Source organism: Mercenaria mercenaria, chromosome 10 (genome assembly GCF_021730395.1).
Source record: "Mercenaria mercenaria strain notata chromosome 10, MADL_Memer_1, whole genome shotgun sequence".
Lineage (NCBI taxonomy): Eukaryota > Metazoa > Mollusca > Bivalvia > Venerida > Veneridae > Mercenaria > Mercenaria mercenaria.
The window spans coordinates 57,547,984-57,573,917 of record NC_069370.1 but is presented as its reverse complement, the minus strand read 5'-3'; the positions used below and the strand labels follow the sequence as shown (position 1 = coordinate 57,573,917).

General features: G+C 35.6%; 1 protein-coding gene across 1 annotated transcript; it reads right to left on the bottom strand.

The window, feature by feature from the left end:
* Positions 1-1,879: 1,879 nt before the first annotated feature.
* On the bottom strand, positions 1,880-24,335 carry LOC123561465 (coiled-coil domain-containing protein 13-like). Its single transcript, XM_045353846.2, has 17 exons — positions 24,131-24,335; positions 23,035-23,112; positions 21,628-21,733; positions 20,714-20,859; positions 19,625-19,699; positions 17,311-17,430; positions 16,245-16,349; positions 15,316-15,471; positions 14,276-14,352; positions 12,734-12,833; positions 10,348-10,554; positions 9,679-9,857; positions 8,682-8,855; positions 7,768-7,893; positions 6,698-6,816; positions 4,830-4,944; positions 1,880-4,290 (listed from the first exon to the last, which is right to left on the bottom strand). The coding sequence occupies exons 1-17, from the start codon at positions 24,302-24,304 to the stop codon at positions 4,125-4,127; spliced, it is 2,223 nt and encodes a 740-aa protein (XP_045209781.2). The 5' UTR covers positions 24,305-24,335; the 3' UTR covers positions 1,880-4,124.
* Between the last annotated feature and the right edge of the window lie 1,599 nt (positions 24,336-25,934).

The window sequence follows — 25,934 nt, the reverse complement described above, 5'->3', positions numbered from 1 at the left end:
GATTCTTGTAGAACGGACGTATATCTTGCTCTTTAGGAAGTAAGAGGGAATGAAGTGCACAGCTTAGTATGTCAGTAGATTCTTGTAGAACAGACATACTAGTTGCCCTTTAGGATGAAAGAGAGGATAAAGTTCACAGCTTAGTAGGTCAGTAGATTCTTGTAGAACGAACATATATCTTGCTCTTTAGGAAGTAAGGGAGAATGAAGTGCACAGCTTAGTATGTCAGTAGATTCTTGTAGAACGGACATATAAGTTGCTCTTTAGGAAGTAAGAGAGAATAAAATTCACAGCTTTGTATGTCAGTAGATTCTTGTAGAACAGTTATACTAGTTACTCTTTACTAAGTAAGAGAGAATGAAGTGCACAGCTTTGTATGTCAGTAGATTCTTGTAGAACAGACAAACTAGTTGCTCTTTATGAAGTAAGAGAGAATAAAGGTCACAGCTTAGTATGTCAGTAGATTCTTGTAGAACGGACATATATCTTGCTCTTTAGGAAGTAAGAGAGAATGAAGTGCACAGCTTAGTATGTCAGTAGATTCTTGTAGAGCAGACATACTAGTTGCCCTTAAGAAGAAAGAGAGAATAAAGTTCACAGCTTAGTATGTCGGTAGATGCTTGTAGAATAAGACATATTAGTTACTGTGTAGGAAGTAAGAGAGAAGTTCTCAGTCTAGTATGTCAGTAGATGCTTGTAGAACGGGCAGATTAGTTGCTCATTAGGAAGTAAGAGAAAGAAGTTCTTAGTCTAGTATGTCGGTAGATGCTTGTAGAACGGACAGATTCGTTGCTCATTAGGAAGTAAGAGAAAGAAGTTCTTAGTCTGTAGATGCTTGTACTGACATGTTAGTTTCTGTCTGAAGCCGGACCCTAAAATTAAATGAACAAAGGAGTTTAGGTACAAGTACAACAAAGATCAAAATACGCCACTCAACTTCATCCGTAAGCCTAAGACAATCAAAGCGCTGAATGTCAGGCAAGTGTGATCAACATTTAATGTAATTTAAGTTAAGGATACTTATCAAACTGTGTTTCAGTTCCTTCAGATGAATCAATGATGAACATCGGCTAAAACTTCAGACAATTTTTAATAATAACTTGGTCTCCAGCCTGTACATATGAAACTTCACATGCCTGTGGTCAGTATAAATTTATTGATGTTTTCTGATTTACAAAGGTCTACCGGTAGGTCAAATTTAGGCAATTTGCACATTTAACTGAGATCTTGCACCCTTATACATTCTGTGTAAGTTTCATTAAAATTGCATAAGAAATGAACCTCTTATATTTTAATATTTGAATGTGGAAATAAAGAAATTGCATCAAAGTCTAGGATCATAACGCTTATGTTATTTTAGCAATCTACCATGTCCAAGAACTTGTGACAACTTACATTCTGTAAGCTTCATAAATGAAATGTAGTCACTAACATATTAATGTGAAATAAGTCAGTTTTATATAATTTTCAAACTCTTGTGTTACTAAAGCATTCAAGCCTATTGTCGAACATGACTGAGGTTTTGTAATCATTCAAACTTCTTGTGAGTTACCTTTTGTTTCAGATTGTTCCAGAAATAATGTCTCAATAAGTTGAACTGACCATCAGACAACAGTCTTAGCAAGTACAGTCAAACCTGTGTTAAAGACCACCTCTGAACAGAGACCACCTGGCTCTAAAGACCACATGTTTTGTTTCCCATTTTAACAGTTACAGTGTATTTAAACCTGTGAATAAAGACCACCTCCCAATAAAGACCCCATTTTGACTCTCCCATGGGTGGTCTTTATAGACAGGTTTGACTGTATAACGAGCTGTAATATTGTGGTGTACTACCGGACACCAAAAAAGGGGGCATTTTAGGTACAATACAACAAAATTACTTTAATAAATAAATTTTTATTTTAAAATTTAAATACACAATTTACTGAAAAACTCAATTTCACCCTATAATTCAGATGCCTTTTAAAGTCACTGAATCATATATAGTTTTATTTGTTTTATATTGGCATAATTAAGAAAATCTATTTCATGAAGGTGAAGTTAACTGGACATGCATTATATATTATGAAATCATAATCAAATGAGGTCTTTTTTCTGAGGATTCAGTTGTTAAGTCAATCCACAAAATTAAATCCTAAGAAACAACTTAAATCTTACAACCATTTTAAAATCTGAAATCCAAGATACATACCTAGGAGCAATTTTTATACCAATAAAGTTAATGACTTGTGAAATCATTTAATTTTATGGCAATGAAATTTTGTGGTTTTTGGCAAAAATAACTGTTTCGTGGGTATATGAATTTCTAGATTAAAATTTCAAAGAAAAAACTGAATGGGAAATATACTTGTGTACTTATTCATTTGGATGTAATTTCTTAGACTGACCTAGCAATTAAATCCACTGTGTCCGTAACAAATATTACTATTTCACAGTATCCACATAAATAATGCACAAAATATATAAGTAAAGGACTATAACTTTATATTCATAGTAACAAACACAATGCCCCCCATGAGAGTCTGTTGAAAGACACTGTATGTGTAATTTTCTATTTCATGACCATTACAGAGTTATTTACTGACCATAAACAATCAAGCTGTAACACTCTCCTGTCAAAGATCAAAACCAATTAAAGTTGCCATACCACTATGACCTTGACATTTAACAACATTAATGCTAATCCAGTGCCCGCATGCAATTAACCTATGGAGTCTGACCACTGTAGGCCCAAGCATTCTCCAATTTCTGACCTGAAACTACTTACAGTCTAAAGATCATTGTGACTTTGATATTAAACAGATTTCCCTCAATATCTTAGAGGTCATCTACTAAGAACAGGCAATCATCCTAAAACATTAAACAACTGTAGACAACAGCATCCTCTTGTTCTTCATCTGAATTGTTTTCCATGTCAAGGTCAAACCCTGACCTACTGACCCAAAAACCAATAGGGGTCATCCAGTGACCAAAGGCAATCATCCGATGAAGTTTGACAACTGTAGGCCAAAACCTTTTTCAACAGACAGACGAAGGGACCAACAGACATGAGCAAAACAAAGCACCCTCCTCTTCAAAGTGGAGGATAATGAAATGAAGAAACATTCTGATATTACAAATGTAGGAGTAAACATCAGGTAAGGATTTATTTCAAGTCTTTACAAAATAATTCACTGGTTGTATGTATTGCTGAGAATACCCAACTTGCAGGCAATTGCATAAGCAGTTACAGGGCTCTGGCAAACTTTAAAGACAGTAAAAAAGGACCTGCTGAGTTACTGTCTAATCTGTTATTGGAAAGCCAGGTATTCACGTACACACCTACAGCCAGTTAGAATTTTCTTGCATACAACCAATTACTCTTTTTTAATTCAGTGTTTTAACACCTTTCTTACAGTAGTTTTGTTGTGTTGGAATCTATGCATAATTATCTTCACCATTTTTTGCAGTAGGAGTCATCCTAGGCACCCAAGTAAGCACCTGAAACACACGGTATGCAAAAAAAAAAAGAACTTATTACAAGCATGGGTACATCTAGTTATACAAAGTGTGTTCAGAAAACTTGTGATTAACTACGATTATATTTTTTCAATGCTAGATGACCACTCTGATAAAACTACATGCCCTACACTTTCAAAAATTTGATTTAAATATGTTCCACAACTACAAAGTTTAAAAGTAAAGGGTCAAAACAAAAGCAAAAAACCCCTGATACCATCATTTAACAAACCTGATTTTTCATAACAATTTTTACACAACTGCATAGTTAAAGGGAAATAAATGTAGGAGTGATCTAACCAGCAAGACCCAATATTTGATAAACAATTTTGTGCAAATCCATTGACAACCATAAGACTATCCTGACTAGAAATTTAAAACGAACAATGGACATACTGTATGTCCTTTTCTCATTTAAGGGAATTAACATACAATTTCTTAACATCTCTGGAAAATAAAAACATTGTAAATTTATTAAGGCATGCATTTTAACCATATTTTATTTGTAAAATCTGTTTTAATGACTTCTGACTCAGTCAATAAATATTCATAATATATTTCAGCTATTTTTATCACATCTCTAACAAATTTATATTTCAACACAATTTAAATATAAATCTGTGCTACGTCCCATGCACTGTTTGTTTATACTGTCTTAAAGCTTGAAGGAACACTTTTTTAGTTTCTTCTATAGTGTCACTATAAATTTTCATATCTTCTTCTTTGGATTTCAAAGTTGTCTGTAAAGCTGTTTTTAATGCTTCATTTTCATCACGCTGAATTTCCAAACTGAAATAAAAACAAACAATAGTATATTGTAAGTAAGCGTGGTTAAAAAGGTGTTACAAGAAAGCTGATAAAATAACATTAAAAAACTAAAACCTATTTTGCCTTGGATGCATCTTCTATGAGAAAACATTTGAAATCCAATAATTCACTATAATTATGTTCAGTGTAACTATTATATCTGTGAAAACATTTTATTTCATGATTTCAACAAAAACTGCTATTTCATAGGGACATGAGTTTGTGGATGTACAATGACTATGAATTAGTCCATATGCAAATTACTGATTTTACAAAGACGAAGGGCAAAAATTTGAAATTCTTCATTATACTTGGAAATCTGTTATAACTGTGTTCATAACAAATGAAGGAAAACAAGAAATAAAGCAACTCATCAATAAAATACAATAATACCACCAAACTTTCAACCAGGGCCCAATAAAGTCAGCGGACACGAGACCAACTATTGTATAGGTGATTCAAATTACTGTGTTTTTTCAAAAGATTTACAAGTGTAGATATTGTAAAGAAAAGTTACATACTTAACGACTAGTTCCTCTACAGACATATTGCGTACATCATCATCCTCTGGCATTGTAGGCAAGTTTGTTACACTGGCAGTTATACTGGACTTCTTCCTCGCAGACATTCCACCAGCTACAAAATACGAAGATTAATTGATCAATCATTGTACAATCTATTGAGGAGGCATTTGATTTAACTCCCAGTTTTCACAGATTTTCCAGCAGGTAAAGTAGACTGGTCCAATCATTACTACTACCCCTGGGGATTCTGGATATCTTTGTTCCAGTGCATTAGTAGTGATGTAAAATTCCACTAGCTTACTTGCACTGGTCAGTCTGGCTGAGACAAGTGGAACTTCCAGTATACTTTACCTAACGGGCGAGTTCTTTTTGGAATGTAGATCCAAAATTCATCAAAATTATGTTGAATTTCCTCAAGAAAAATCAGTAAATACTGTAAATTTAATTGCACAATGATTATGTTTATTTAGTGCATGTGAGTTACTTGGTTACGATAAGACTATGATTCACATATTTTTTCGGTCACAAAACTTACAATAAATACAACTGCGCCTAACATAAAATACTCTGTTAGCATTTATGAGGTCTGCCTCAATTAACCGTAGACTCTTGGAATAAATCATTTTTATTGACATATGATTATAATTTTTTTATAAACACATAATTTTTATCTTGTCCATTTTTAAGTTTTAAGTTTGAATCAAATCCCTTCTACAATAACACAGATACAGTGAAATGCATCAAAATTAATTTCAAATTCTAAGTAAAAGGGGGCATTATTCATAAACAATTGGTTCCAAAGTTACGTACCTTATGTTATATTATGTGGGTGATGATGTGGAACAACTACATTTAAGTTTGAATCAAATCCATTTAGTAAGATAGAGTCAAAGTGCACAAAAATGTTAACCTGTAATTCAAACCAAAAAGGGTGATAAAATTCATAAAATATTGGTACAAGAGTTATGGTCATTATGTCATATGATGTCATATGATGTGGGTTATGGTGAGGAATAACTATTTTAAGTTTGAAGCAAATCAATCAAGTAATAACAGAGAAAAAGTGAAAGTGCATCAAACTTTAACTAAGGTATGGATGCAGAACGGACACAGATGCCGACTAGAGCAGGATAGCTCTCCATATACTTTGTATAGCAGAGCTAAAATTTCTATTTATATAATTATTTGGTTGATTGCAAGGACATTACGAATGCGCCGCTCACTGTTCTGTGTTTCACTTGAACTTTATGTAAATCATAATTCTAAACAATATTTTATCGTAATGTTCTTTGTGTATTCCTAAATGCTGTGTTAAATGACTGTAAAATCCTTGTGAATTGATTTCAACTGTTTTCCTTGTTACTCTCAATGTCTATGATTTAACTGGATAAGCCTTGAATATTATTATATTCAGCCCTCGATTTCCCATACTGTATAATTTTTGAGAATCATGGCTTCAAGTATGAAGCAAATCATTACGTGTAGTTTGTCTTGGAAAGAGACCTGGTGGGGGTGACAATTAGAAATGGAGGGAAGAAATTTCATTGAGACGTGTGATAGTTCACTTAGGAAGATCTGATTTCAGTGGCCTAAATTTCAACCCTGATCAGATTTCAAGCATAATGATATGTAACCAAAACCATAAATGAAAAATAAGAAAGATATTTTTAAATAAGACATGATGTTCAATGTCTTTCTAATATTAACCAGTAAACAACTGTGTATAGTCACTAAAAGTCAAAGCCATTAAAGGCATAATGTGTCTTTAATATAGGATTAATATGTGTCTCAAAAACCTAAATAACAATCACATTTCTGGGTTCATGTTTCTTTATCCTAGTTACATAAATCAACGCGAGTATTACCAGATCTTGCAGTAGTAAGGTTAGCCTTAGCCACCTGTTTCTCCAGCAGCGCATTTCTCCTTCTTTGGTCAACAAGTTCTTTTTGACTTTCCTGAAGTTTATGGGCTGAGTCATCCAACCTGAATAATACAAAAAAGTGGGAGTTAATAATATATACCACAGACATGTGTGACATGGATAAATGTGACTTTTTAAAAGTAATTCAGTAGCATACCAACATAATAGGGATCAACTACTGACCAAAGGCAATCATCCTATGAAGTTTGAAGACAGTAGGCTATCGTGTTCTTAACCCTTACCATGCTAAATTTCTATAATGGACTGGTCCATCTTCCAATATGGGCAGTACCATTTATCATTTGAAGGGGTGTTTACTAAAAATTTACTGACTGAATAGCGAACAGTGCAGACCATGATCAGACTGCACGGATGTGCAGGCTGATCTTGGTCTGCATTGGTCGCAAAGGCAGAAATACTTGCCGCCAGCAGGCTAAGGGTTAAATTACTGAGTGGAAACCACTTTCTGTCTTGAGGTACCTGTGACCTAGATCTTTGACCTAAAGACCCCAAAACTAAAGGGGACATCTACTATCCACAGTCAATCATCCAATGAAGTTTGACAACAGTTGACCAAGGCGTTCTTTAGCCATTCAGTGGAAACTGTTTTCGGTCTCGAGTTCAATGTGACCTTGGAACGTTGACAAACTAACCAACAAAAAAATAAGGAGTTATCTACTAACCAATGTTAATCAGCCTATGAAGTTTGATGACTGTAGGCCAAAGCCTTCTTTAGTTACTGAGCCAAAACTGTTCTCAGTATCAAGGTCGCCATGACCCCAAAAATAATACAGGTAATCCACTGACCACAGGCAATCAGCCTATGAAGTTGATGTCTGGATGCCAAAGCATTCTTGAGCGAAAACTGGTTTCCAGTCTCAAGGTCACCTTTGACTCTAAAGCAATACGGTTCACTACTGACCATAGGCAATCAACTGCAGACAGAAGCTTTCTTCAGTGCCAATCGGAAACAGATTTTCAGCTCAAGGTCAATGTGACCCCCAAACTGTTACCTTGTTTGCAAGACTTTCATCAGTTCCATAAGCTTATCTCTCTCTACCTCAGCAACCTGGGCTACTGTACGATACTCCTGACATTGGTACTGTAGCTGGCTGTACATCTCATTATCTACAGTTTTACTGAAATATATATATGAAATATTAGTCTATCTCCCTCTACCTCCACAACCTGGGCTACTGTTCGAAGCTCTCTTAACTCTGGTATTGTGCCTAGTTATATATATCATTATCCACAACTTACTAAAGCATATATGCACAATATTAGTCTATTTCTCTACACTGGCATCCAGGGCTATTGTACAATACTCCTGACTGAAATATATAATTCAATATCTATTCATTTTTTCCTGCATGCTTACACCACTTTAAGTTACAAGTATATGGTTAATATCATGTGTAAACATATCTTGTCCAATCTATGACACTTCTTTATTTCTATGTTTTTATGAAACTGGGTTACACAGTATGAGCCTTTCGCTAAAATCAAGGTGAAAATTAAGTATGTTTGTTTTACATGTAAGGTCAAACCATTAAACTCATTCTAAATTTTCACTCATGCCTGTGCTCTCATTTTATTTTGCTCCCTAATTTTATGTCCAATGCCTTTGTTCTATATCTAACTCCTAATTTTATGCCCAATTCCTAATTTTATGTCAGAAAGGAGAAAATGATAGCACAATCACCAACCTGTCCACGTGGTGAGGAAGATCAGACCATGGAGCATGTACTCTAGAAATGTAAAAGACATGACCAGGAGCTAGCTGCGACTTGGCTGACAGATACCTCGATCCACCAGAAACTGTACAGAGGCACTGAGGACCTGCGAGGACCCAAAAGTTTCACCGAGGCTGCTGGTCTGACAGTGTAGGACGTAAGAAGCAGAAGGAGAAAATGTTACATTCACTTACCTGCTGGATGAAGGTCTATTTCCTGATAGTGGTCTATTACCAGATAAGGGTCTGCTGTTTCTAGAATGGCTCCTGGAAAGCCCCCGTGATGGAGGCTTTGCAAATTCCACTACAGGGCCTCTAGATGGAAGGGCATTTCCATCTGATAATGGCATATTAGGAACTTCTGACATCCTTCAAACAAATCAATACAATTATGTTCATTGCTCATTTATAGAAAGTGTAAAAACTAGCCAAAAATATGTACACAAAAGAGAAATTTCTCAAGTATTAATACATACTGTGAAATCATTTAACATTTACGCTGCTAAATTTCTAAAATGGACTGGTCTATGATTCAATTTGGGCAGAGAATTTATTTTTCGAAGAGGTGATCACTGAAAATATACTGACTGAATAGCGAACAGTGCAGACCAAGATCAGCCTGCATGGATGTGTAGGCTGATCTTGGTCTGCACTGGTTGCAAAGACAAAATCACCGGTTAATTTCCTGGTATTGGTCAAAATGGCTATTTCACGAGGATATAAATTTGTGGATTTCAACTTCTGGAAATAAATGAGAATTTTATATATTCACTGTGATTTAATTTTATGGACTGATGCAACCATGAAATCTGCAAAAATAAGTCTTGCAAAGGATATAAATGTTTTCACAGTTATGTATGTCTCCTGCTGAAGGCACGGGATCCACACAAAATTTTCAAATAACATGCTCTACCCTTTCCTTAAACAGCTAGGGCAGTGTGGAAGTTGGGAGAAACAAGTGTCTAGTTTAGTACAAGTAAGATGGTTCCATAATCAAGGAGGGTTTTGATTTTGAGCCCGTTTCAAAACTAATGAATAATGAAACTGAAATAGGTCAATTATTGACTTTTTAAAACTAGGTACCGGTAGGTATGTTAGTACTCAAAAAAGAAATATACAGACTTCCATGTTTTACAGGGGATATTTGCTTACAGCTTCAATGGGAGTCTCTTCTACAGAAACTAACATGTACCTGGAATCTGGTGGTGGGGTATCTGTGCCAATATTGTACTGCAGATCTATGGTCTCAAACCCAGTAGAAGGTCTACTGTCAATCGTTACATTCTGGACTGGAACTGGTGTTTGTCCACTGGCCATTGACTGGTTCCCTGAAGGTTCAAACAACTTGTTGGCTTGGGCTCTCTGTAGATGCTGCAAATAGTCAACTCAGAAATTCAATACTATAGGCAAATACCATTTCTCTTTCTTTTTTACTTTTTACATGCAAATACTATTTTCATTAATGCTTTTCTTTATCTCAGTCACAAGCAGCAGTGACAGAGCATTAAACTTCTGATAATTTTTTTGTCTGGTTTAAGATCTAAGACCCTCCTGTGAATGTGATCTTGTCAGACTAGACCTTTTTGAAGAAATAGTAAGGGTTTCTCAGCACACTGTACAAGAAACGATTTACAACAGCCAGAAATGAAAATGATTTTTGTGGCTATTTATATTTAAGCAGTGTCAGTGTGTATAAGCTGGAATTTTAACGTAACATCTGAGACTTCTACAGAAGCCATTTTGACGGCTGGAGCCCTTGTCTATACAAAGGGGTAACTGTACCCCAGACGACACCAAAACCTCTATGTGATGTACATCTTTGCTACAGTGTACAGAAAACTCTTATAAGAATGTCACTTACTGCAAGTTTTAACTGTTGTATCTCATTTTCTAAAACTTTAACTTTAGTTTCTTTGTCTGCCACTATAGTTTTAAGTTGTTCAACCACATTCTTTTCATGTTGTTCTTTAGCATTCATTTCATTCATTTTGTGTTGTTGCTCCAGTTTGATATTGTGTTGGTTCTTCCGTGCTTCATCCAACTGTTGTCGTAAATTTGTTTGCTCTTTCTGTAGTTAGAAAAAAATCAGCATTCATTTAAGACTGTATTCAAAATTTGACTATTTATTAACCAATGGGAAGTTGTAAATTTTTTAAGTTATTGTTCATGGCTCTTGGTTAATATTTAACATTGTCTGCTCATTTTTTTATAAATAATTGTATCTTCATGTAAGAATCTTTCCAGATGTTAATCCTACACTTATCTGCTCTGGACAGGTAACTATTCAAAATTAATCATCTAGAAAAATACATTTGTAACATGATTCACATGTAACCTAATTTGCTGAGGACTGAAACACCATTTTAAAGCCCGACTGAAGAAAGTTCAAAAGTTTCATCTACGGTTCTATGGATTTGTGCATAGCCTTTTTTACTGGCTACAACATTTAAAGTTCCAAAAATGTGTCTTTAATTTAATGTTAACTATCATATTCTTGTTGTCTGACTCAGGCCAAAGAAATTGTCAAATAGTTCAAAAGAATCTACCGTACAAGTTTCAAAGGATTTTCATGTAATACCTTTCACCACAAGTTCAAATGTTGTCCTAAGTAGCTTTATGAAACAGGCCCATGGCTCCAAGATTGTAAACATGACTTTAGAGAGACCAGTCTCAGATTGCAGCCTAGTCATTGGTCAATTTTAACAAGAGCTCATAGAACACGAAATGCCCCTCTTGATGCATTCAGTAACTGCACAAGGAACAGAAATTATTTGGTCACTGTGCACTGCACGTTTGACGTACTGACCTCGAATCAATAATTATGGGTCATTTAACAGTCATAAGTGACCTCCGTATCAAATGTAATCTTACACCAAAGCATTCTCTAGTTATTTTGCAAAAAACGTTTTACTGTTCTGGGTCAATGTTATCGTACGGAAACGGTTTAACTGTTTCGGGTCACTGTGACCATGACCTTTGACATAATGACCTCAAAATCAATAGGGGTCATCTGCTGGTCATGATCAACCTCCCTATTAAGTTTCGTGATCCTAAGCCCTAGCGTTCTCAAGTTATCATCCGGAAAAGGTTTAACTGTTCTGGATCACTGTGACCTTGATCTTTCACCTACTGACCTAAAAATCAATAGGGGTCATCTGCTGGTCATGATCAACCTCCTTATTAACTGTCTTGATCCTAGGCCCAAGCGTACTCAAGCTATCATACAGTAATGGTTTAATTGTTCAGGGTCACTCTGACCTTGACCTTTGATATACTGACCTCAAAATCGAAAGGGGGGTCATCTGTTGGTCATGACCAACCTCCCTTTAAACTTTCATGATCCTAGGCCAAAGCGTTCTTGAGTAATCATCTGGAAACAGTTTAAATGTTCAGGGTCACTGTGACCTTGATCTTTGACCTACTGAACTCAAAATCAATAGGGATCATCTTCTTGTCATGACCAACCACCCTATCAAATTTCATGATCCTAGGCCCAAGCGTTCATGAAATATCATCCGGAAACTGTTTAACTGTTCCGGCTAATTGTGACCTTGAGCTTTGACCTTCTGACCTCAAAATCAACAGGGGTCATCTGCTGGTCATGACAAATCTCCCTATCAACTTTCATGATCCTAGGCCCAAGCGTTCTTGAGTTATCATCCGGAAACCATTTATCTGTTTTGGGTCAATGTGACTTTGACCTTTGGCCTACTGACCTCAAAATCAATAGTGGTCATCTGCTGCTCATTACCAACCTCCCTATCAACTTTCATGATCCTAGGCCCAGGCGTTCTTGAGTTATCATCCAGAAACTGATTGGTCTATGGACTGACAGACAGACTGACATCTGCAAAACATATATACCCCTCCTTCCTCGAAAAGGTGGGGGGGGGGGGCATAAAAATGTGCCCCCCAAAAAGATCCTGAATTTTGGGAAATTAAATTTTATAACTTTGAGTCCAGATAACTCCTCCTGAATCAAAATAGAGCACAGCAATGCTGAGCAATTTACGCCGAAAGTGTGACCTTGACCTTGAAGCAAGCCTTCTGAAACATGCGCTCTGCATGTTGTCTCGATGTGCTAAACATTTGTGCCAATTTTTTAAAAAATCCTTCAAGCACTTCAAGAGTTAGAGAGCGGACACGAAATTGCTAACGGACATTAAGACAGACGGACACTGGCATCATAACATAATACTTCCCTTCAGGCGTATAATAACTTCCTTCATAGAAAACATATATCATACCATAAGAGCCTCTATAAGTTCATTATCATGTTCATTTTTCTGTAACAACTCCGGCACCTGTTTCTTCAGGTTTTTTATTTCAGTACTTAGCACCTGGTTCCTGAAATAATAAAATAAAATGACACTACATTTCATTTTAACTTTAATTTCATTTTCTTTTTCAAATGTTTTTATAATGTTCTTAGCATGTTAAATAACAAAATTTACTTTGCAGTATTCTGAAATGGTTCAACGTAGGACAATTTTAACTTTAATAGCCAATTTCAGTATAGTTTGCATATTTAAATATACTTTGCATCATTTTAATCAAAAACAGTAAATTTGCCAATGCCCCCTTTGGTTTTATGTTTGGCTTGTGAAATATTCAGTATGTAACTTATTTTACAGTTAGCTATTTTTGTTTTATTGGTTTTAACATCACATCACTACAATTACAGGTCACACTGCGACTTTCCAGTTTTTCAATGTAGAGAAATCCCCTAGAGAATTAAATAAGGCACCTGCAGGCAACTAGGCAGAACCACAAACCTTCCACAAGCCAGCTGGAAGGCTTCCTCACATAAAAGAATTCTACACCCAAAGCCAGGTTTCAAACCCAGAGTGGTGACAGGCAAGTGATTTGAAGTCTGCAACCTTAACCACTTAAGTCATACAGCTACCATGACATCTAATTTTATTTTGGTATGTTCATTTTATCTGTTCAGTAAGGGTGTTGAATTTATTACAAACCATATCCAAAATATGTCAACAGCCATATGGAATATCTACAGAATCATTCAGAGCTTTCCATTAGATAAGCAATATTCATATACTAATCTCAACACAGTTCCTTGCATTAGCAATTACTTACAGAAACTGCCTTAAGCATTTTAATGCAACTGAGCACTTTACTAAAGTAACTGTCATACTAAGGGCAAATCCAGGATTTAGGGTTGGGTGTTTAAATTGAAAAGGGGCCACAACTCCTACAAAAATTCATGGATTTTTAAGTTATGCTCTGGACATAAAATATGATGGGCAGATTTCACCTTGCTGTGCCCTTGACCTTTGACCTACCACCCTGGTTCATGCACTCTGCACATCGACTCATCACCACCGACCTACATCCCAAGTTTGAAGTCAAAACCTTGAATGGTTAAGTTATGCTCCGGACACGAAATAAAACAGACAAATTTGATCTTTGAGCTCAATTTGTGACCTTGACCTTTGACCTTCAGACCCAGTTCATGTGCTCTGCACATTGTCTCATCGCAGTCTACCTACAAGCCAAGTTTGAAGTCAATACCTTGCTTGGTTATTTAGTTATGCTCTGGACATGAAATATGATGGCCAAATTTGACCTTTTAGCTCAATTTGTGACCTTGAACTTTGACCTACAGAGCCGGTTCAAGCACTCTGCACATTGTCTCATTGCCATCTACCTATATACCAAGTTTAAAGTCAATATCTTTAATGGCTATAAAATTATGCTCCGGACACAAAGTATGACAGACAGACAGATGAACACAAGAGCGTATAAAATACCACATCTGCGAACATTACCTTGTTTTAGAAACATCCAATTTATGCTTGAGAGCAAAATTTTCCTCCTCCAAAGCTTCTTTTTCTGCAACCATTTTCTGAAATAAACATACTTTTTGTCCACACAATCAGCTTGCAGTATTAGCTGCCACGTTAAAGATCGTCAAAGATAACCAAGTTAAAGTCTGAACTAGTGAAGTCTTCAAGTTGGTAGTAAGAAAGATCGTTCAGATTTTGTATTTTGCATTGACCTTTGACCTCAAAATCAATAGGGATAATCTTACTGCAAACTGAAAATGTAACTGCAAAATTTGAAGGTCAATGGTGAAATGGTTCTCAAAATATTCAGGAGCAATTGTTGATTCTCAAGATAGAGTGGAAACTCTTTTTGTACTAACACTCACTGTGACCTTTACCTTTGGCCTAGTGACTTCCAAACTTATAGTCATTCACTTTACCAATTCTCATATCAAGTGTGAGGATCATAGGTGAAAACATTCTTAAGTTACTGAGTGGACACAAAATTGCTAACAGATGGATGTGCATACAGAAAGCTGTCTTATTATATGTTGTTTTGGCATATTAAAAAGGGTTATAACAGCATTCTTAGCATTCCAATTAACACAGCTTTCAAGGGATTCATTAGGGCTTCGGTGCAGGATTTTTCTCCTGCTATAATGTTTTGAAGCCCTGGCTACTTTTCCTGTAACAGGTAAAGTTCTAAAATGGGAGGACACCAAAACCCACTTCTACTTTACAACTTTTTAGGGTAGGAAACAATCTTTTGTTAGGCCTAACAGAAGTTTTATGCAAGAACTAATATTAACAAAGATCCACTTTCTGCATAATCCCCTTAGGCAAGAAATCAGAAGGGAAATTTATAAAATTAATTAAACACATATTCCATTTAATTCATCAATGCAAATGTTTTACTCTGAAGGTATACTAGTAAACAAACACCAATATAAAGTTGCCCAATACTCAAGACACACTAAAAGGAAATGTTTAATAGAAAACAAAGTAATGATGTTAAAGGCCAAGGCCAAGGTCACACAACTTACTCCTTGAGCATCTTTCTTCTCCTTCTCCAATTTCTTCAATTGATCTTTATGTCTCTCTACAGCTGATTTCTTCTTGATTCCCAGCATTTCTGCCTCTAGATCAGTTGTCTGTGTAGCACCCTGTAGTTTCTGTACTTCTTGTTTCAGTTCTTCATTCTAAAAGTATTAAAGGGAGATAAATGTGTAAAAAAGAACAGATTTCTTCTATTTCGCAATCAAATGCCTGTGCAGCATCTTGTAGTTTCTATACATTTTGTTTCAGTATTTCATTTTAAATGTTTAATTTCCATGGTTTTCTCACTCGAGACATTCAAAACACCCTAAATAAAGTACCATGTGAAATAATTTAATCTCACATTGCTTGTCTCACATGAGTTACAGACTATACATTATGCAACTACATCTAAAAGTTTACATGCATTATCTATGTATTATTCATGTTAAAGTTCACTAGATCTATAATACACAGTATCATATTGCCATTTATTTATACATCATATTATAAAGACATCACTGTTATACAATGTTTGGGTCTAGTATAAAATGATGTTAAAATAATCAATCACACAATCATGAAAATTGTCACCTTATTCAAGGTAAACAAGTGAGTACTGGTATGGAATCCATAAATAATGGTCAGGTTAACCAACTACTTTTTATACCTGAAATACTGTTGTAAATGGAACCAACCCAATACCTAATATTAAGCTTTGAGGACATGAAATTTCATAGTTAAGGCCAAAACATTTCACAGAGAAATGAATTAGTTGATTTCAAATTGTGAACATAAGATGAATAGGAAAGTTACTATTACATCTGAAACTAATTTTGTGGATTGACCCAATGAAGATTAGTCCCCAATGAATTTTTGTGACTTTACAATAGTATCTGGTTTAAGGACATATATGAATTTAAAAATGACGATGTACCTTCAGCTGAAGCTGTTGAATTTGTGTAGCACGTCCTCGCCAGTTGCTAGTTCCGTTCAAACACTGCTGTATGTTAACATTGTCTCCAACTTCTTGAGACAGTGCCTAGTAATATATCGAGTCACATTTCATATTTATTTCTGGTAACATTCAGGTAACAACAGATGGCTGTTAAACAGAAAATTATTTAATCTAGCATTAGAAGGCAATATAAATCTTTTTCGAGACTAAAGAATATAAAAGGAGACAAAATAATTCTAACATATTTTTGTAATATCTACCATAACTGGACCTTGCTGACACATTTGAGAGAAAGGTGTTAAAATGGCTTTCCTCAGTGTATACAGCTGTTAGCTGCTTTCTAATGTCAATGCAGTTAAACACTCTCTGCTCTGAGATAACAAGTTATGGTGCATATTAATATGTCAATCTACTTATGAGTATATAATAATGTGTGAACCTCCGAAAATTCTGAATAAAGTACACATATGCTAATCTTATCTTACATAGCTTGTTTCACAACAATCATATACTTTTTTATTTTACTATGTCTTTATCGTCTGACTGGATTATTTACACCTTACTCATGCTGAAGTTAATTATTACAATGATAACCATGGTATTTAGATATATCAACAGTTTACACTACCTGTATGTCAATGCAGTGGCCTGGTAACATGTTTCCAGGAATGAACAGTAAGTTCAATAAAATGGCCAAAACAGTGAGAAAATAAATTTACCCTGTCAGTTTAACTGTTGTTAAAAGGAAATCCCATTCTTGGTTTGAGATACATGTCCAAAAACCCAGCAGGACCTTGTTTTTTGGACAAAATCTCAATCTCCGTTGGAAAGTCCTCATCCACAACTCATGAGTATGGTACAATGTAGATCGATTTATTATCTGCAATGATTTTTGTGATAAGAATTTAACAGTCAATATGACCTTGACCTCTGATCCACTGGTCCCAAAATTAATAGGTGTCATACACTGCCCATGGTAAACCGCAGAATGGCCGTTAAAGCTGAACTAAGAAACTTTACAAGAATCATTTTGTGCTTTACTCACCTTATGAGCAATTCTGAGTTCCTGTTTGAGCGTAGAGTTACTGTTTCTATAGTCGATCATCTTTGACTCCATCTGTCTCAATTTATCCTGCAAAACTTTGATCTCATTTGGGTCATCTGACTGTAGTTAAAGAAAAGTAAATATTTATATTGAATGAATCACAGATTATAAGGACAACCTTAAAATGTAATTTAACAACTTCCCCACATTCAGTTTATCGAGCACACTCAGTTTTTCCGAGCACATTCAGTTTTTTTCCCAAGGGAAAGGTTAATATATGTTTATATGGTGATAGTATCTAAACAAGAGGGTCATGATGACCCTGGATCGCTCACCTGAGTAATATGAGCTACATGTTTCAAATGTCAAACTGATGCTAAAATATTAAGAAAGTAAGTCAGTAGATCTTATTCATGGTCACTGAAAGTCAGTTTTAAGATCTGTGTGAAAAACTGTACAAGCCATCCAAATTTCAAGGCTGTATCTTTAAAAACAAGAAAGTAGGTGGGTGAAGGTCACAGTCAGGTGACCTCTAATCATTTGGGGTCATTAGGTAATTATAATTAAACAGTTTAGGAAATATGATCTGATAATTTTTCAAGTATTTTTTCCTATATAACTCATATAACAAGTGACCCCCAGGGCAGGGCCTCCTTTCATCCCAGGGGCTTAATCTGAAAAATCTTGTAAGAGATCCACTAGGTAATGCTACATACTAAATATCAAAGGCCTAGGCCATGAACTTTCAGACAAGAAGATTTTTAAAAAGGTTTCCTATATAAGTCTATGTTAAACTTGGGACCCCAAGGGCAGGGCCATTTTTCACTCCAGGGGCATAATTTGAATAATTTTGGTAGAGGAACTCTAGGCAATGCAACATACCAAATATCAAAAGCCTATGCCTTGCAGTTTCAGACAAGAATATTTTTAACGTTTTTTCCTATATAAGTCTATGTAAAACTTGAAACCCCCCAGGGCAGGGCCTCTTTTCACCCCAGGGTAATAATATGAATAATCTTGGTAGAGGACCACAAGGCAATGTTACATACCAAATATCAAAGGCCTAGGTCTTGTGGTTTCAGACAAGATTTTAAAAAAAATTCCTATAGGTCTATGCAAAAATTGTGACCCCTGGGGCGTGGCCTCTTTTCACCCCAGGGGCACAATTTGAACAATCTTCATAGAGGACCATTAGATGAGGTCACATGCCAAATATCAAGGCTCTACGCCTTGCAGTTTCGGACAAGAAGATTTTTTAAGTTTTTCCTTTCGGTTGCCATGGCAACCAGAGTTCTGCATGGAATTCAATTCTTTGAACATGTTTTGAAAGAGGGGGCTACCCAAGGATCATTTCTGTGAAGTTTGGTGTAATTCTGTCCATTGGTTTTCAAGAAGAAGCTTTTTTTAGAAAATGTTGACGGACACACGACGGACGACACACGATGGACATTGAGCGATCACAAAAGCTCACCACTAGCCTTTGGCTCAGTTGAGCTAAAAACTCAGGGATGTATTCAAAGTCTACACAGTAACAACATCTAGTTTCACTTTCCTTTTAGTCTCAGTTTTCTGCAATATCACTCTAAAATGAATAAGCCTTTACCTTCTTTTAATCTGGGTGTAACAAAGATTTAATTATAAATTCTCCTGCATTTTGGTAATAATATTTTGTCAAAGCTAAACTTTTATTATGCAAAATGTAAAATTCATGTGTTGTTATTTTTGATACTACAGGGCAACAGTCTGAGTGATGTCAAATCAACCTACTTTTAGTATAAGATGCTAGCTGAGCACATCAAAATAAACGTGTATTTTCTATACCTGGTATGGTTGAACACATCAATCATTTTGACAATGATCTGTCAGTAAACAATTTGCTTTGTTTGGTTAAGATTCACACCAACATAATCTTCGTCATATGGCGACTTTTCCAGCTTTTGACAGTAGATGGAATTACTTCATCATGGGCAAGCACCTGGGTAGAACCAAAGACCTTCTATAAGCCAGCTGGATGGCTTTCTCACATGAATAACTCTATACCCCAAGCAGGGTTCCGAGCCGACATCAGTGTGGGGCAAGTGATTTGTATTCAGCAACCTTAACCACTTGGCCATGGAAGCCCAAGTCAGTAAACAAAATGTAATTATAGTCTTGTATATAACTGGTTCAATCCTCTTAAATATTTAAGTTGAACATCTTTATTAATCTAAACACTTTGAAGTAGTTAAACAATACATAGACTAATTCATTCAGACAAGTTTAAATAAATCAAAACAAGCCTTTGATATATCATTTCTAAAATGAAGCAATGTACCTTTTCATCAATACTGGATCGAAGACTGACTGTGGAAGCTCTAATTGACTTGCCGTCTGAATTCATGCCCGCTATCTGAAACATGTACATTCTTATTTAAATACAATATTTATATAGTATAGAAATATTTATTAATTTGGGGAATAGGGTATGGATACTACAATATACCATCAAGAAACACATGATAAAAGAAACTGGAAGAGTATTTGGGTGGGGGGAGGGAAGGGGGCTGAGGGGGAGTAAAAACCAAATAAAAGCACAACATTCCTCAAGGTCAAATACTTTTCGAGATGCATGTGCATGTTACACAAACTTTTAAGCCTAAACTGCATCTTTCACATTATGTCAGGGCCAGTAAATCTGGTCTGGCTTAGTAAATTCCCCCAAAACAATCAAATGCACAACTCCACATGCTATATAATAATCCTAAAAATATTCATGACACCACAATTTCACATGCTATAATAACTTATAATAATCCTAAAAATATTCATGACACCACAATTTCACATGCTATAATAACTTATAATAATCCTAAAATTATTCATGACACCACAATTCCACATGCTATATAATAATCCTACAATTTTTCATGACACCATGTCCAATACCTTTTGAGAAACATGTGAGACCTGTAATGCTAATTTTTCACATATATGACTAAGTAAAATTCCAAACAAAACCTCAAGTGCACAATATCACACCCTGAATAACAATCCTATGAAGTTTGACGATTCTAAGTCAAATATTTTTTGAGATATGCATGACACAAGTTTGGAAGGATGGCCATTTGGATGAATGGACAGACAGATGAGAGCAAATAATGTCATAAATTTGTATATGAAGGAATCTAAAGACCAATTTATGTTTTCATTTAAGAAAAAAAATATATATATTTCCAAAATTATCCATCTATTTCAAAGCCACCAAAAATGTTCAATCTGGAAATAGAACTTTTTTTACTTATTAAAACCCATTTTACTTCATTATCACAGCCTGATGATAACATTACTTAAAAACCTCCAATGATAAATAACTTATTTAGAATTAATATTTGCTACAGGGAAGAAACAAAATTATTTCAAAAACCTGTTGCTGTAAATCCTGGCATTTTTTTGCATACTGCCGGCTCTTGGTTTTCTCAGATTCCAGTTCGGCCGTCATTTCTCGTACTTTCTTTGAGAGCTCTACAATCTTTGTACCAGCTGTTTCATTGGTAACTGGTCCACCCGTTGCTAAGACAGATAAAAGTGTTAATATACACAAGTGTATTGTTTGCAGATGTAAAATCTAACTGAACTAACCATGACACTGCTTTTCTTGTTGGGTAAAATGGTGTTTTAAGCTGTATTTCAGTTATACATGGCAGTAAGCTGAACAAATTAGTGTTCCAGGATTCTGCACTTATACCGTAAATATCCATGTATGATGCACATCTGTGTATAATGCGCATCCCACATTAAAGTATAAAATGTTGGCGAAAATTTGTTTTAGGTCAATCCAGAAAAAAAACCCTGAAAAACGAGTAGAAGTTAGAAAATCATCTTAACCTGTGTATAATACACAATCATGATTTGGGCAGTGGTCCTGGGAGTAAAACATATATACATTGTACATGAGTTTCTTGTATTCAGCTGTATTTATTTACAAAGTTACGTGGTCCAGTCTAAGTAAAAAAAGTTTTGGTTGGGTTTAGAGTTATGCCAACACAATTTGTCATATGGCAACTATTACAGCTTCTGACAGTGAAAGAAGACCCAAAGTGCCCCTCCAGGCATTGACTGTTTGTGTCAAACCACTGACCTTCTATAAACCAGTTAAACAGCTTTCCAAAAAAACTTTATGAAAAAGACACATATTACTTGTATTTATCCTGATCATTCCCTTGAGTTACCATACTTCCCATGAGTTACTAGATTTAAAACCCATAGCACTTACATGAAAAACAAAACTTCATAAGTGTCTCAAAATGTGTTTACAAAATCAGGAGTCAGATCATTTACCTGCTAGAGCAGCCTTTTCTTCTTCTCTTTTTTTCTTGAGATTACGCAATTCAAAATCTCTTTCACTAAGCAGTTTGTACACTCTCCCATTCTCATCTTTTAGTTCCTGAAAGAAAATAAGTTAACTGTGAATTTAGAATTACTGACAAATGAAAGTACTTTTTAATTTAAACAAGAGCTGTCTCCATAGGATGACACATGCCCCCGATGGCACTTTGAATGAATAGTTATGGCCGATGTTAGAGTTTAAGACCTTTGACCTGGGTCTTGCGCGCGACACGTCGTCTTACTGTGCCACACATTCATGCGTAGTTATTTTAAAATCCATGCATGAATGACAAAGATATGGACCGGACATGCCCATCATTGCACTATCATGAAATATGACCTTTAACGTCTAAATGTGACCTTGACTTTTGAGCTACGGACCTGGGTCTTGCACGCGACACATCGTCTTACTGTGGTACACATTCATGCCAAATAATTTTAAAATCCATGCATGAATGACAAAGATATGGACCGGACACGCCCATCAATGCACTATCATGAAATATGACCTTTAACGTCTAAGTGTGACCTTGACCTTTGAGCTACAGACCTGGGTCTTGCGCGCGACACATTGTCTTACTGTGCCACACATTTATGCGTAGTTACTTGAAAATCCATCCATGGATGACAAAGATATGGACCGGACACGCCCATCAATGCACTATCATGAAAAATGACCTTTAACGTCTAAGTGTGACCTTGACCTTTGAGCTACGGACCTGGGTCTTGCGCGTGACACGTCGTCTTACTGTGGTACACATTCATGCCAAGTTATTTGAAAATCCATCCATGGATGACAAAGATATGGACAGGACACGAAAATTGCGGACAGACCGACAGACGGTTCAAAAACTATATGCCTCCCTTCGGGGGCATTAAAAGTGACAAAAATCTAGAAGGCTGGTCCTTAGAAATATAAGATATCAAAATCTATCATTTGTACACTAAGCTTTTACATGCAATATTATGCAAACATTTAAAGTTCTATAAAATTTAATGCAATAATAAAACTCTAAAAACGCACTAACTTGATTAATTTGCCTCTTCTATGTATAGGTCAGTTTGTAGGTCTTGCCACAAAGTCTGTTTGAGTAGAAACTAAACTGGGCAATTTATGTGTGCTGTGGTACCAAAAATGTTGTTTATTAACGTTTTAAGTTTGAAAGTGAAGGTTATGAGGGTCAAGATCATTTATATATAGGTCAGTTTGTAGGTCATGTTGAGTGCGAGTATGAACTCATTTGGATCAATAATGGCTGTAAACGAAACAGTGAAATCTGGTTCGTACAGATGGATGGACAAATGGACGGACAGTTCAATCGCTATATGACGAGGCTGGGCATAAAGACATGTACTTACTCTAATCTGTTCATTAAGATGATCCACTAACTCCTCGGAGACATAACTTGAACTTCTATTCCCAACTGGATCTGCTAGCTGAAACAAATGGGTAATACATAAATGAGCTGTGCCATGGGAAAACCAACATAGTGGCTTTACGACCAGTATGGATCCTGACCAGCCTGCGCATCCGAGCAGTCTGGTCTGGATCCATGCTGTTCGCTAACGGTTTCTCTAATTGCAGTAGGCTTTAAAAGCGAACAGCATGGATCCTGACCAGACTGCGCGGATGCGCAGGCTGGTCTGGATCCATGCTGGTCGCAAAGCCACTATGTTGGTTTTCCCATGGCACGGCTCAAATATGCTCATAGCATTTTACAATTCAAATGCACCAACAAAACTTGTATGTACCACATATTCTGTTTCTACTGGTACATTGTAACTCTTACAGAAAAATGAAGGACTATTTCTGGACTATTATAAAAAGTAAACAATTTCATGGTTAAAAATCTCAATACTTGACCACCTGCAAGCAAGAAGCTCCAATAAACATGATGTAACACCTTGGTAATTTGTCTGTACTACAGATTTTCATTGGAATGTTCTTTGATGCTTGCTATTAATAGCTAACTTCATGTTTTTAACTGCTTTTGGTTAGGACCAATTGATTTTCATTTGAATTATTAGTAGAGTTTTGAGGTACTAAATGTTCTAATTGCTTTTGACCTGCACAAATTGTATTATGCAAGAGCAAATTTATTAACATTTAAAAATTCTGAAAGTCTGTTAATTAGAGAAATTATATGTATAGAAGCTTACTTATATTATAATATCAACATGATAAAAAAAATTGGTGCTTAACTCTTTATAATTACAATGGATTTATTTACATGACATGGGAAGCCTATAGAAACTTGCTATAAGTGGCAAATTATAGTTGCTATTAAACTGCATGAACAATTGAAATTAAATAAATGTATACATCACCTGACACATTGATATTCAACAGTGATATATTTTAGATTTGTTAAATAGTCTAAGACTCAGTGCCAGGAAAAATGCATCGCAATTTTCTCCTAGCCAGCATTTGCCCTGTAGGAAACATTAAGCTTACTTTCAAATCGAGTTGGTCACTGACACCAAATGCATTATTAGTACTTGAAGGCAAAACTGAGGCTGTTTTAGCACGCTGTTCTTCTTTCCGTTGTTTACGTCTCAGTAACTTTTTCTGCTGCTGATCTTGAAGGAGTTGGAACTGTGTGCGTAAATTGTCATCAGCTGTTGCCATGTTCTCATACTGCAAAATAAGCAAACTGATTTAAGTGTTTACTACACCTAAAGTTCATATTTGAAAATATGAACAATTTCTTTATATAGATTATGTAAACATAAATATAACTAGTTTGTGTATCAACAGCTCTTTGTAATAGGTTTAAAATAGTACACACTTAATATCTATAGTTATAACCAAATATGTGCGAGAACCAGCAGGTACCAATGTTCACTGTGCAATATTTACCATATGAAGCTGGAAGCTACAGTTTACGTAGACCACAGATTTAGTAATAAAGCGAAATTTTTAGCAATTGCAAAATTTCTTGCATATGCTGTTGGCAGCAGTGTATTATCATGAACATCATTGTAAAGAATAATATGTACTACACTGGAGGACACCAGAAATATATGAGAAGTTGCAAAAAGATCAAATTGTAAGTACGCTCTTCTGCAGTGAGGTGTTTACTGAAGATGATGATGATGAAAAGAAAAACACCAGCTGATTTTCAAGGCAGGTGTAGAGTAATGTCAGCAGTTATCTACACTTGAAACATTGGTGGAGGGAAATTGACTGTTTACTTATCATAACCTCAAAACCAATTTTCAACATTATTGATTATTCATCTGATAGTCCGTAGCAACAACAGTAAGGTAATATATGAATATAAGATAACTACAAATATAAATAGTCATGGAGACACTTATTGACACCATTCTGCATTTATTGACACCATAGCAACTGCTTATATTTAAAAAAAAAAAAAGCAAAAACAAGTAAGGTGGACATTTATTTGAGTAATTTTTCATTTCTGAGCAATGATTATGATTAAAAAGTTGTTAAACAACAATTTAATACAACTTTCCTTAGTATTTCTAGAAAACGATGTTTCATTAATTTGCCAACAGTTACTAGGAAGTGTCCATAATCATATTTTCAAATGTAAGTTTAACCCTTTGAAAATAGTAGAATCTGTTTAATAATGAAAGCAGTTACAATTGTAGTGATAGTAGGTTTATAGGCCACTTCCAACAGCCCTGCTGTTGAGTTAACCCTTTGGCGACATGGTTAGAGTGTCTGCCTACGGATCACAAGGTCCAGGGTTTGAGCCCCAGAAGGGACCTTGGTATTTTCTCTCCCAGGATTTACTTTAATGGTGTCAGAAGTGTTTGATTGAATCATGCAGTGGGCATAGAGTGTCATTCTGGAGAGCTGGTGAGCTCTGAAAAGCAAAGGGGGAGAAGTGTAGTGATAGTATGTTTATAGGCCACTTCCAACAGCCTTGCTGTTGGGTTAACCCTTTAGCGATGTGGTTAGAGTGTCCGCCTACGGATCACAAGGTTTGAGCCCCAGAAGTGACACTGGTATTTTCGCTCTCAGGATTTACTTTACAATTTAACTCTTTTGTTAATGAGCAATACACGCAGTCATTGAAATAATTCTTCAACTGCTCTTCTGGCCTCTCCAAGAGTAATGAATAACATGTACAGGTAATGTGCCAGGTGCATGATTACTGTGTATAGCAGATTTTAGGGTATAGAGGATAGCTTGATAATTTTTGTATCTAGAATTTTATAAGATTGGATCCCATTCCCTACTGGTACTGATGATAAACCCGAACAGAAAATGAGGTTTTTTACCTGCA